The sequence below is a fragment of the Pelophylax lessonae genome (assembly GCF_965119305.1).
Source record: "Pelophylax lessonae genome assembly, chromosome: 1".
Taxonomy (NCBI): Eukaryota; Metazoa; Chordata; class Amphibia; order Anura; family Ranidae; genus Pelophylax; species Pelophylax lessonae.
This window is the reverse complement of record NC_138768.1, coordinates 674,534,286-674,547,315: the sequence shown is the minus strand read 5'-3', so window position 1 is coordinate 674,547,315 and position 13,030 is coordinate 674,534,286. Positions and strand designations below refer to the sequence as shown.

The window sequence follows — 13,030 nt, the reverse complement described above, 5'->3', positions numbered from 1 at the left end:
TATGCAAGTCAAATCTGCGCTTTTTTTTCATCAGTTTTGATGCACACGTGGTGTAAATGAGGCCTAAAAGGAAACAAATACTAAGAGCAATATGAAGGTTGCCATTGATGATATTCTTTTGAAAATGTTAGTTGCCTAGCTGTCTCTGACCCTCATACTTTTTAAGTCACTGATCTAGAATTTGCATGCAGCCAGTAAAGTCAGAACCTCGAATTTCCAGGTCTAGTCTAGAGGGTTAGCATGGCAGCCAGTGAGCTAGTATTTCAGACGATGTACAGGTTTACTTTGTGTCCAGCACTTTCTTAAAATGAATCATCCTTAAGTATATCTACTTTTACAAGCATCTTTGAACTTGTGGAAGAATGTTAAAGTGGTGGTAAAGGCAATTTTTTGCAAATATTAAACATCTCATACTTACCTGCTCTGTTCAATGGTTTTGCACAGAGCAGCACCAAGTCTCCTCTTCTCCGGTCCCCAGCTGGTGCTTCTGACTCCTCCTTCTCTCGGTTTGCCACCATAGGAAGCTACTTCTAATGGTGGCACATCTGTGGGCTCGATCCCAAGCCATGCTGCCTGTATCTTTAGACAACGAGGCTCGGCTCCGCCTTCTGCTCTCTCTTCACAGGCTGTGATTGACAGCAGCAGGAGTCAATGGCTCTTGCTTTTGTCTCTGAGCCAGTGAGGAGAGAGAAAGACAGCAGCTCTGCTGCTCATGGACACAGAGCTGGATCGAGATCAGGCTAAAGTAAATATTTAGGGGGACTTGGGGAGCAAAACATGAAAGATTTTTTTTATTAATGCAGAGATTACATTAAGGTGCATTAAGATTTAAATAATTTAGGCCCTTTTCACACTTGAGCATTTTTCAGCTCGTAAAACGCTTATCTCTGAAGTCTCAAAACGCCCAACAAGCAAAATCCTATTCATTTCAATGGCCCCTGTTCACATATGAGCGTTTTGTCGCCTGAAGCTCAAAAAAGTACACAAGCATCTTTTTTGGCATTGTTAGATGTCAATGCCTGCCTCCAGACACCTGCAAAAAACGCCTGAAAAAATGCCTGAAACAAACCTAAAAAATGCCTGAAAACGACATGCTCAGGTGTGAATGGAGCCTTAGGCTCAGTTCACAAATATGCAAATTGGATACGTTTTGAACCAAACGGAATCTGATTTCTATGAAGCCGGTTCACATATGTCCAGACTGGCCGCAGTCCTTTTTAAAAAGAGTCCTGTACATTTTTTCGTTTGGTTCAGGTGCAATTTCAAGTAAAAATTTGCACTTGAACTGGTGTACGAAACTGCACAGGACTCCTTTTTTAAAATCACATTGAAACCAAAGCCAGACATTGGGACACCTGGCTTTACACGCACAGGAAGTTTAATGGCATCCCAGTCTTAGTCCGTAGGGTTCAATATTGAGTTTTCCCACCCTTTGCAGCTATAACAGCTTCAACTTTTCTGTGAAGGCTGTCCACAGGGTTTAGGAGTGTGTCTATGAGAATGTTTGACCATTCTTCCAAAAGCGCATTTGTGAGGTCAGGCACTGATGTTGGATGAGCAGGCCTGGCTCGCAGTCTGCACTCTAATTAATTCCAAAGGTGTTCTATTGGGTTGAGGTCAGGACTCTGTTCAGGCAAGTCAAGTTCCTCCACCCCAAACACGCTCATCCATGTCTTTTTGAACCTTTCTTTGTGCACTGGTGCACAGTCATGTTGGAACAGAAAGGGGCCAACCCCAAACAGTTCCCACAAAGTTGAGAGAATGAAATTGTCCAAAATGTCTTGGCATGCTGACGCCTTAAGAGTGCCCATCACTGGAACTAAGCCAAACCCCTGAAAAACATCCCCACACCATAATCCCCTTTCCACCAAATGATTTGGACCAGTTCACAAAGAAACGTCACATGGCGTAACGAGACGTCAGAAGGGGCGGTGCCACCGGGTGACGTAACCAGGTGACCCCGCCCCTTGCCTATAAAACAGCTGTCAAAGCTCAAAAGTGGCATACGGCAGGACGCCTCAGAAGAGCCGAAGCGTCTTCTAATTTTTTTTCTATTTTTTGGGGTGCAGTGAGCGTCGTGATTAACGAGGGACTTGTCAAAAACTGTCTTTTGTGTTTATTTTTTGTACACTTTTTTAGTTTAGGGTACGCAGACCCCCACAACCACAGCCACAGCCCAGTGTTGACAGGAAGAGGCCCTTGTCCCCATCAACATGGGAACAAGGTGCTTTGGGGGGCTTGGTATGGTTCAGGATGGGGGGCGCTCACTCGTCCCTCCCTATCTATATCAGCCAGGCTGCATGCTCGGATAAGGGTCGGGTATGGATTTTGAGGGGGGGGGGGCCCCACACTGTTTTTTTTTTTCTAAATTTTGGCCTGGAGTTACCCTTAAAACCTGTACCAGACCCAAAGGGCTTAGTATGGATTTTGGGGGGACCCCACGCTGTTTTTTTTTATTTTGGCATGGAATTCCCCTTAAAATCTATAGCAGTCCCATAGATTGGCATCTATGGGAAATCTTGGTCAGCTTGGCATGGCACTGCTCACGAACTTTAAGTGACAGGGACACAAAACTTGGGGACCACCAAGAGGGGATCCGAGACTACAACATATCTACACTGACTGCACTAAACTAACTCAACACACTATCCACTAACTACCTGCCTAATCTCTAATATCACACACTATACACGGCTGCCGTGTCAGCAGCAGCCTTAAATAGTGTGGGGCGTGAACTCTGCCCCTGAGCCATGATTGGCTAAAGGAATCCTGTCTTTGGTCATTCATGGCTTTGACAGGACATTGTGCTGTGATTGGCCAAAGCATACAGGTCAGGTGCATGCTTTAACCAATCACAAGCACTTAATGCACTGCAATCGTGCAGTGCATTATGGGGCGCTCATCAGCAGGTGAACTTGCTGCCAAGCTCCCTGGGTGTTTGTGTGTTCGTTGACCACACAAACACCCAAAGTTCTTACATTCGACTCGAACATCCAGCCCATCCCTGTCCACCAGTACTGAATAAGATGACGCCGTGGGACAGTCCACTTCTGGAGCATTGAGGGGCACCTTCTTCTGTGGGGGAGTGGAGGATAAGGTAGGTAAAACTTCTTTTTCATTCCCATAAACCTAAGCATGAATTTAACCCTTGATGTGTGGGGTAGCCCCACTGCAAGACAGGATTTTTATTTTCCCCAGGGTAAGACTTTACTGCTATAGGGACTGCTATAGTTTCCAGATCTGTCCCTGACTAGCATGAAGTTTTTGGTGTTTTTGCTCATTTTTCATATTTCCATTCCTCCTGGTGCATTCTCCATAACATTCTGTAGAAACAAGAAAAACAAAATCCAATGAGAGTGGGAGCCTTGAGGCTCTGTTCCCATTTAGACATTTTAGATGAGTTGCATTAGCGGAAGTCCTGCTTGCTGCAACTTTAATGTGGTTTCCAGCAAAAAATGAATTACATCGATTTGAATAGTGTCACATGTAAAGCATGATTAAAAAGCTTAAATTTATGAAACAAAAAAAAAAAGCTGGAACAACGCATCGCACCTAAAATATGCAGATGTGAACAAGTAGATTCTGAATTACACCCATATATGGTTCTGAAATAATCACAATATTCTGATAAGCAAAATTACAATATTTAATAGCCACACCTCTTGCCTTTAAGCATAGGCCAATCATCCTTCTGATGTCTGCTTCATTTTTGTATTTTTGTTATTTACTCTTCCAGTGTGTTGATGTTCATTAGAAGCCTTTCAGTCTCATGTTATCCTTTATTCCTAATCTATGCTTTAAGATATGTTTGTTCAATTTCAGTGTGTTTAATGGCAACTGGATTTATTTAAGTGTTTATAATATATTTGTAGAAGCCTATTTCACAAACTGAAAAATTTGCTTTGAAATAAAATTGCCAAAAATGCATATTATTTAAAATGGGGGTGATTTACTAAAGGCAAATAGGCTGTTCACAAGGGAAATTCCCCTTAGCTTAGTGAATGTGGTGGATCTCCGCTTACTTCTGTTATCCAATCCTGTGCAAGCAAAAATACTGTTTTGTTTTTTTAGTTCTCTTGCATAATGGGCATTCTTTGCAAGGTGGATTTTCACCACCAAGCGAAGTAAAAATTGCCTTGAAAAGTGAGCAGCCTTTTAACAACCCGACTGTTTTATATCATGCTATGCTGGACAATCATAATGAGCCTTGTTGCACACGCTTAGTGTACTTTCATCCCGGTGACATAAGCCTAAACTGAACCTCTCTTTCATAGGTGTATTTAATAAGGCAGTCTAAAGTACAACTACTTTGTGCAAAATGTAGAAACCTAAGATGACTAATCAAAAATATTCTCTGAACTAATATGGTTGCGGAAAGTGGAAAGCTGATTGGTTGTAATTCTTAACAAAAAAATGTTTTATTTTGCACTGCTGAATTGAACATGTAAATGATATCACGTTATTGTGTCTTTCTTTGCATTCTTTAGGTGAAATTATAAATTGTGCTGCTTTAGATCGTGAAAAGAAAACACACCATCAGTTTAGTGTGTTAGTGACGGACCATGGCACTCCACGTCGTAATGCCACGACCACAGTTTACATCACAGTTGCTGACCTTAATGATAACAAGCCATATTTTCCACAACTGCCATTAGGAAACCAGCTGCATGTCAAGGTTTGTTAAATATTGGAAAGCAAACAGCTGTTATTTGACTCCATTTTTGAATGCTGGCTGCCATCTAGCGTTCTGCCTGGTAGCTGCACCGAGCAAGATGTTTGTGACTGCAATTGTACAATAATTGTTCCATTTTAACATATTGTGCCCACACAAAATTGGTGTATTTGGTATAAAAAAAAGCACATTAGAGTGAATTATAAAAAAAATAAAAATGCACAGGAAATGTAAATTTTGGTGTAATTGGTATAAGAAAAGCACATTAGAGTGCATTATAAGAAAAAAAAAAATAAATGCACAGGAAATATAAATTTTGTTCCATCAATCAGAATATCTATCACTTGTTCATATTATCTATATGCACTATTATGTTTTATCAGTCGTTGGTTGTAATGAGGCAACACATGTTATAGGTTTATTAACTTACGGCCTTCTTTTCTTTTTTTTTTTTTTTAAGGTTCCAGAAGGTCAGAAAGGACACATGTGGGTGACAACTGTTTTTGCAAAGGATCCTGATGCTGGTGGTAATGGGACAGTACGGTATTCATTGTCTTCAGGTAAAAAACAACTTAATACTGTCATATGAGATGTGATAATAGTTCTACCAATTTTGTGTTTTGTGGTTTACATTACACATGATTTCGCATTTTTGTATACCTTCTCATAGAAATACATACATTAATCTCTTTGCCCAGGTAAGCATAGCCTGGATAATCTCATTTCCTCTTGATGCGAACATTAAAGTGAGTGAGTGTGACCATAGAGAGAAAAGAACAGTAAGGAATGGCAGGCTTGTAGACTTATTCAGTACACAGCAAAAGGCAATGATAATATGGGAAGTACAAAAACAAACAGCAACCAATCCAATCTTTGTTTATTGTGGTTTGGTGATAAATTATTAGATGTTATTCAATGTAATTGCAGTATTCATATAGAGAATTAGAGATAATGGAGTTGATGTAGTAGGCCAGCTATGGCCAAACTATGGCCCTCCAGCTGTTGAGGGGACTACAATTCCCATCATGCCTAGTTATGTCTGTGAATGTCAGAGATTTACAATGCCTCATTAAAATTGTAGTTCCTAAACAGCTGGAGGGCCATAGTTTGGACACCCCTGTGGTAGGCAAACAGAGAAGGGAATTTGCCCTAGAACTTAGTTAAAGTGGTGAAGTTAAACTTTGCAAAGAATACCCAAACCATTCTTTTTTAACCCCAATATTTTCCTAGACTGCTTATGGTAGGGGGATACATGTTTTTCCCAAGTTCTCCATGAGTTCACAGTGCATTTGAGCCAATGAACATAGAATTATTCAGCCCTCAACTATTACACCACTAAGAGCGCGGCAATCTTCACGCTAAGCTCTGGACCACATTTTAATAATAAATGTATAAAAGAGGTGTTTTACAGCTGAACTCCAGGCGAACAGATAACTACGTAGATAGTTGAACTACAGAAAATGCCAAGGCATTGGTAATTCTCTCCAACTAAGCCTTATGATCTTGAAATTTCTACCATGTCTTGCACTTCCTCAGACTTCTTTGTGGGCACACTGATGAAATCATCATTCTTCTCTTCCCCTCTATGTGAAAGCTGTCATTGCTAGATGGATATAATTATGCAGTGCAGTAGAGTCAGGTTAGCTACCCTCAGGGCTACCCTCCCTCTCTCGGTTTAGGAGATGCTGTACAGGGGAATCAGGTAAAATTAAGATTTTTTTTTTTTTTTTTGCCAGATGTATGTACAAGATACATGTAAAGAATTTAGAACTGGATTTTTTACATCTGTGTTAAATTGATGTGTGATATTGCCATGTACATCAGCATTTTGCGAAATCCAGCAACCTGATCTTTCATAAACTGCCCATATCTCACAAGCTAGCTGATTGCCCTCTCAGTATAGCCAAGTGCTTACTGAAATAAAATGTCTTTTTAGAAACTGATGTCAGTTTTATTCATGTTTCTTTTTGTTTTGTTTACAGATGATGATGATCTTGGTCATTTTTTTATTAATACTTCTACTGGTGAAATTTGGACAACCCAACCTTTCTCAGTTAGCCTGAAGCCATACTATTGCTTAACAGTAACAGCAAGGGACCAGGGGGTCCCTCCTCTGGAGGAATATGTCACTGTGAATATTCAGGTGGGGTTACAAGTATGTTTACCTATTTTTCATTGGGTTGTGAAAATTGAATTAAGCATGACACTTGCTTACTACAAATCAGGATTTCTTAGCCAAGGGATACTTCGGACATGTTAAGTTAAAGTGTTGGCAAATCATAAGTAAAGTGGTATTTAAGTTAAAAACATATTTCAGTAGAGTAGGGATGGGTTAGAACCTATATTTGCTGTCTGTATCCCCACTGAGACTGTGTTTGGTGACTGGTCTCTTGGATCAATAGGATTTAGTGTTGTGATTTTATTGGTGTTAGATCTTGACATGGCAATTAAATATTTTTATGGTAATGCTCAAAGTGGTTGTAAAAACTAAAAGTTTTTTACATTCTATGTAGGAAGGTAAAAAAGTTCTGTGGGCAGCACCCCCCAGCTCTGCCCCAATACTTACCCGAGCCCCATGTCGATCCAGCAATGTGCAGGAGAGCAGCAGCTCGCCCAGGTATCTCCATCTTCACTGGCTGAGACACAGCAGTGAGAGCCATTGGCTCCTACTGCTATCAATCATGGGCAGTAACGAGGGAGTGGGGGGTGGGGACAATTCTTGCTCTGTGTGTCTTATGGACACACAGAGGAAGCTCAGGTACAAGAATGCACAAGTGCCTCCATAGCAAACGGCTTGCTATGAGGGCGCTCAGCAAGGGGGAGAGGCCAGGAGTGCCGGCAGGGGCCCTGAGAAGGGGAGAGGGCTGCTCTGTGCAACATCACTGCACAGAGCAGGTAAGTATAACATGTTTATTATTAAAAAAAAAATGGAAGCCTTTAATATTTCTTAAGGATCACCTAATAAGGTATATATGCTGCAGCAGATGTCATTTCTTGTTGAGATTTGGTTGGGGGTTGGGTTAGTGTCAGGGTCAACTGTAAAGAGATTAAGAGTAAGCATAAGGCCCCTTTCACACTATCCGTCCATCTCTATGGGGGAAATCGGATGGGAACGGACCGTCGGTCCGTTCTCATCTGATCCCATCCACTGGACGGATGGAAAATAGGGTTTCCATCCGTCCAGATTTGACGAATTGGATCGGATTGGATGTCAGCGGACATGTCTCCGCTGACATCCGATCCCCCATAGAGATGCATGGGGGGACCGTTCAGATCCACCAAAAAAACGGACAGGCGGATGTGAACGGTCCGCCTGTGTGAAAGAGGCCTTATGGTTAAGGGCATGGTTAGGGAGCAGGTTAAGGGTTGAGTTCAGGATGGCGGTTAACCACTTAAGCCCCGGAAGATTTTACCCCCTTCCTGACCAGGGGGTATTTTGCGATTCGGCACTGCGTGACTTTAACGGACAATTGCGCGGTCGTGCGATGCTGTACCTAAACGAATTTGACGTCCTTTTTTTCCCACAAACAGAGCTTTCTTTTGGTGGTATTTGATCACCTGTGCGATTTTTTAATCACGCGCTATAAACAAAAAAAGAGCGTCAATTTTGCAAAAATAACAATATTTTTCACATTTTTTTAGATGAAATTCCCAAAAAAAAAAGTAAAAATCAAAATTTTTTAACATTTTTGGCCAATTTGTTTTATGCTACATATGTTTGGTAAAAAAAATCACAAAAAGCGTATTTTGATTGGTTTGCGCAAAAGTTATCGCGTTTACTAACAAAGGGAAAGGTTTTTGGCATTTTTGTTGTTTTTTTTTAACGCGTAATGGCGGCGATCTGAGATTTTTTTGCGGTACTGCGACATTGCGGCGGACAGATCGGACCCTTGACTGATATTTTTGACACTTTTGGGGTTACCAGTGACATTTCTACAGTAATCAGTGCTATATATATGCACTGTTACTGTAAAAATACACTGGCAGTGAAGGGGTTAACTTTATTTGAGAGGGAGGGGCTGTGTGTGTCCCTAGGGGCGTGATTCTAACTGTGATTGGCTGTGGCTTGAGGTGTAGTTACACTGATCTACAGTTCTACATAGTAGAACCGTATGATCAGTGTCTCTACACAGGGAGAACTGACAGGCAGCTTGTTTACACAAGCTGCCTGCCTTTCTCCCTCTCCCCCGACGATCGCAGAGTGGCCGGCGGACATCGGGTCCGCTGGTCACGCGCGCAGGGGGTGCGTGACCACGCGGGAGCGCGCCGCCGGCGGCGCGCGCTCGCTCCCCAGACCCTCCCAGGCTAGTGACGTACCGATACGTCAGTCTGCCTGTGAGGGGCTGACCGCCGCAGTATATAGTCGTGCGGCAGTCGGCAAGTGGTTAAAGTAGAGCTAAAAGCAAAACTTTTTTTTTTTTTTTTTTTCATTTTGGATAGAGTAAGGGAGGGTTACACTATTGGGGGGATTTCCCATTTCTTTTTGTCCCAAATCATGAAGTAAGAGGAAATCAGGGTCACCAGAACTAGTGTCCGCATTGGAAGATTTTCCCTCTATTACTGTTCTAAGGATAACTCAACATTTTGGATTTTATTTCCCTTTATGTAACAATGGTAAACAGGAAAAATAGAGAGAGTGAATCTCCTTAACCGGTTGCCGACCGCCGCACAACTATATACTGCGGCGGTCAGCCCCGGCCAGGCAGAGTGATGTAGGGGTACGTCACTCGCCTGTCACTGACTTGTGAGCCAATTGTGGGTGGGCGTGCGCCCGCCGAGGCGCGCGCCCGCCCCGGCTCGTTCACTGACATGTCAGTGCGTGTGACCGGCAGACCCGATCGTCCGCCGGTCACTCACGATCGCTCTGGTGAAGGGAGAAAGGTGGACGGCTTATGTAAACAAGCCGCCTGTCATTCTTCCTGGTGTAAAAATGAAGATCAGACGGTTCTACTATGTAGGACCGTTGATCTTTGTTTTTACACCAATAGCCATGTCCCTTTACAGTTAGAAACACACACCTAGGACACACTTAACCCCTCCCTCTCCAATACAGTTAACCCCTTCCCTGCCAGTGTCATTTTTGCAGTAACAGTGCATATGTATAGCACTGATTACTGCAGTAATGTCACTGGTAACCCCAAAAGTGTCAAAAATGTCAGTCAAGGGTCCGATCTGTCCGCCGCAATGTCGCAGTACCGCAAAAAAATCGCAGATTGCCGCCATTACGCGTTAAAAAAAAACACCAAAAATGACAAAAATCTTTCCCTTTGTTAGTAAACGCGATAACTTTTGCGCAAACCAATCAAAATACGCTTTTTGCGTTTTTTTTTACCAAACATATGTAGTATAAAACAAATTGGCCGAAAATGTTAAAAAATTTTGATTTTTACATTTTTTTTGGGGAATTTCATATAAAAAATGTGAAAAATATTGTTATTTTTGCAAAATTGACGCTCTTTTTTTGTTTATAGCGCATGATCAAAAAATCACACAGGTGATCAAATACCACCAAAAGAAAGCTCTGTTTGTGGGGAAAAAAAGGACGTCAAACTCGTTTAGGTACAGCGTCGCACGACCGCGCAATTGTCCGTTAAATTCACGCAGTAAAAAATAGCAAAGAACCCCCTGGTCTTTTAGCAGCCAAATCCTACGGGGCTTAAGTGGTTAACAGGGACACAGCAAAAAAATAAATAAAAAAACCTGACAGGTGTTTTAATCCCTCTCCACTCTATACTGAAGTACTTTGTAAAAAATAGCTTTAGTTATAATTTAAGTGTTAGGGTGTAGATTAAGGGTTACATTTTAGAGCTAATGTTATGTGTTATGATGCAGGTTAAGTGCAAGGGAAAGGTAAAGAGTCTAGAGTACATTCTATAGGTTTGGTTAAGTGCATAGTTGCCAACAGTTCTGATCTGGGACATTCATGAAAATCAGACCGATGTCCCAGTTTGAGCCTATCCCAGGCAGAATCCTGAAAAATAAGCTTTGTTCCGGGCAGGTGCAGACTGGGCCAGGGGGTAGTCCGATTCCCCATAAAAAGGCCGCACGGCTCTGCCGTCCCCCGATGCAGCGTGCGGATAGTCACCGAAGTGTCGGGAGATCATGGGTTATGTAAAGCATGAGGGATGTAACAGCAAACTGCAGCTTTTGGCTGAGGAGGTAGCAGGAGGCAGGCTGAACCGTGTCCCAGCCAATGGGTGCGCTGTCTGAGCATGGAGCTTCTCTGCAAGGAAGCTGCATGAGGTGAGGAATCAGAAACTGTTTCAGCGGCTTAATTGCTCATTTGTTTTTTTACTTGAGAAGCATGATACGAATAGCCATGGAGTATTGAAATATGCTTGAAAATATTAAAGAGAGAGGTTAGAATTGTACTGCCTATCTCTCTCTCCCTCTTTCTATCTTTATTTCTTTATTTCTGTCTCCCTCCATCCCTCTTTCTTTCTTTCTTTCTTTCTTTCTTTCTTTCTTTCTTTCTTTCTTTCTTTCTTTCTTTCTTTCTTTCTCTCTCTTCCCCTTTCTTTTTCTCTATCCCTCCATTCTTCTCTCTCTACTTCTTTCCTTCTCTCTCTCTCTCTCTCCTTCTTTCCTTCTCTCTCTCTCCTTCTTTCCTTCTATCGTTCTCTCTCCCTCCCTCCCTCCCTCCATCCCGCTTTCTCTTTTTCCTTTCACCATATATTACCACCTTCTCCACTATGTAAGTCATCTCAGACTATATTTAACCACTCCCCCTTTAAGGCCACACCCAATATTTAGCGTAATTTAAACTACACCTATTTTTCTGTGTGAAGCTTGCCGCATTTCTTCACTCCTGCTAGACCTTGTCTACAAATAGATGACCCCCCCAAATTAAAATAATACTCCGCTTACATACAAAAAAGTGTCCCTACAGATTTTTTCAGAATGTTGGCAACTATATAAGTGTAGGGGTTCAGGTACATTGTAAGGATTGCTTAAGAAGGATATCCCAAAGGTTAGAGACATTTAGGTAATCATTCTAGTTTTACTTTTTTCTGTTCCAAAAACTCTGTGCCAATAGGCCCTGTTGTCATGTTTCAAAACATCGTTGCAGCAGAGTAATTAAAAATATTAGTTGCTTCAAGGAGTATAGTTCGCAAACATAATATTTTAGATCAGTTAGGGTTACTTTGTAGACTATCATGATAAAAGCAAACACTGCTGGTTTAATTAAAGTTCACTGTCACCTTGCCAATCAGTTTAATAATATGCAGAGAATTCATACTTCCTGCCAAACAGCTGCCCCTGCAGTTTTGCATTGAGGTGCTCTGTAAAGCTAATGTGACAGAGCAAAGCTGACCTTGCTGTAGGACTCATTGTATGCACTGGAACAAAGATTATTTCACTGAAATGCAAGTAGAAACAGCCAGGCAGTTTCTTTCACTATATTCTGTATGAACAATACAAAAATACAATATTTTATAAAGAACTCCTAAATATCCATCCTTGTAGATATAGATATAGATATAGATACATGCTAAGTAATATCACTAGCTGATTTTTGTACCTTGTTAGCCATTGATAAATGCAGAACAATAAGGCTCCGTTCATACCTGAGCGTACCGGAATCAAGGGTGGAATCGTGAAATTCTGTCCACGATTCCTGAATGCGTGGCACGGTTGCAATGCCCTTATTTCTTTATGGCACCCCAAACAGTGTGAAATTTTGCCACAATTGTCGAGCGACAAACATGCTAAAATCATGGCAAGAATGGCAACACCAAATGCTCCTGGCTCTGTGCCAAGATTTGATACATTTTCTTCTTTCGAGCATTTTTAGAGCAGAGGACAGCCCATTCAAATAAATAGTGCCACTCCATAATTGTGCCACAAAAAAATAAATAAATAAAGAAGCTAAAAACAACCCAATGCAGCAACTTTCACTGCTCTATGCGTAGGTGTGAATGGAGACAGTGTAGCACTAATCCGACAGGGGCTGCTGGTAACTGGTTGCTCTTTTCTTGCACAGTCAGGCAACAAGCATTTTCCTTTTTTTACCTGGACACAAGAAAACAGTCTCTAAGCTTGGTTTTGTTATTTGATTAGGGATAATAACTTGGATGGGGTAAAAGGGTTATGGGATGCCCAGTTTGACCGAAACAATGAACAGGGATAACTTCCTTCCTATCTACAAAATCCTGGACTGTTCTCCTTCCTGGACACCAACAATCCTTAAGGATAAAAAAGCACCCTACTAGGTAATGACTGACATTGCTTCAAGATATTTGATCTCCTATACACCTTGTCTAACTTCTCGACCCAGCATGATGCTTTATTAATGGTTTACTCAGATGCAATCCCTTTTTGGATGTGCATATTTTATAAACCCGTATATATCTAAAT

The 13,030-nt window shown here is 41.6% G+C and overlaps 1 protein-coding gene across 1 annotated transcript in view; it reads left to right on the top strand.

Moving 5' to 3' along the window:
* Positions 1 to 13,030, top strand: part of DCHS2 (dachsous cadherin-related 2) — a 440,911-nt gene that overhangs the window by 351,177 nt on the left and 76,704 nt on the right. Inside the window, exons 6-8 of the mRNA XM_082256296.1 lie at positions 4,488 to 4,675; positions 5,133 to 5,232; positions 6,658 to 6,815. Coding sequence (XP_082112422.1) covers positions 4,488 to 4,675; positions 5,133 to 5,232; positions 6,658 to 6,815 — 446 coding nt within the window. The remainder of the gene's footprint in view (positions 1 to 4,487; positions 4,676 to 5,132; positions 5,233 to 6,657; positions 6,816 to 13,030) is intronic.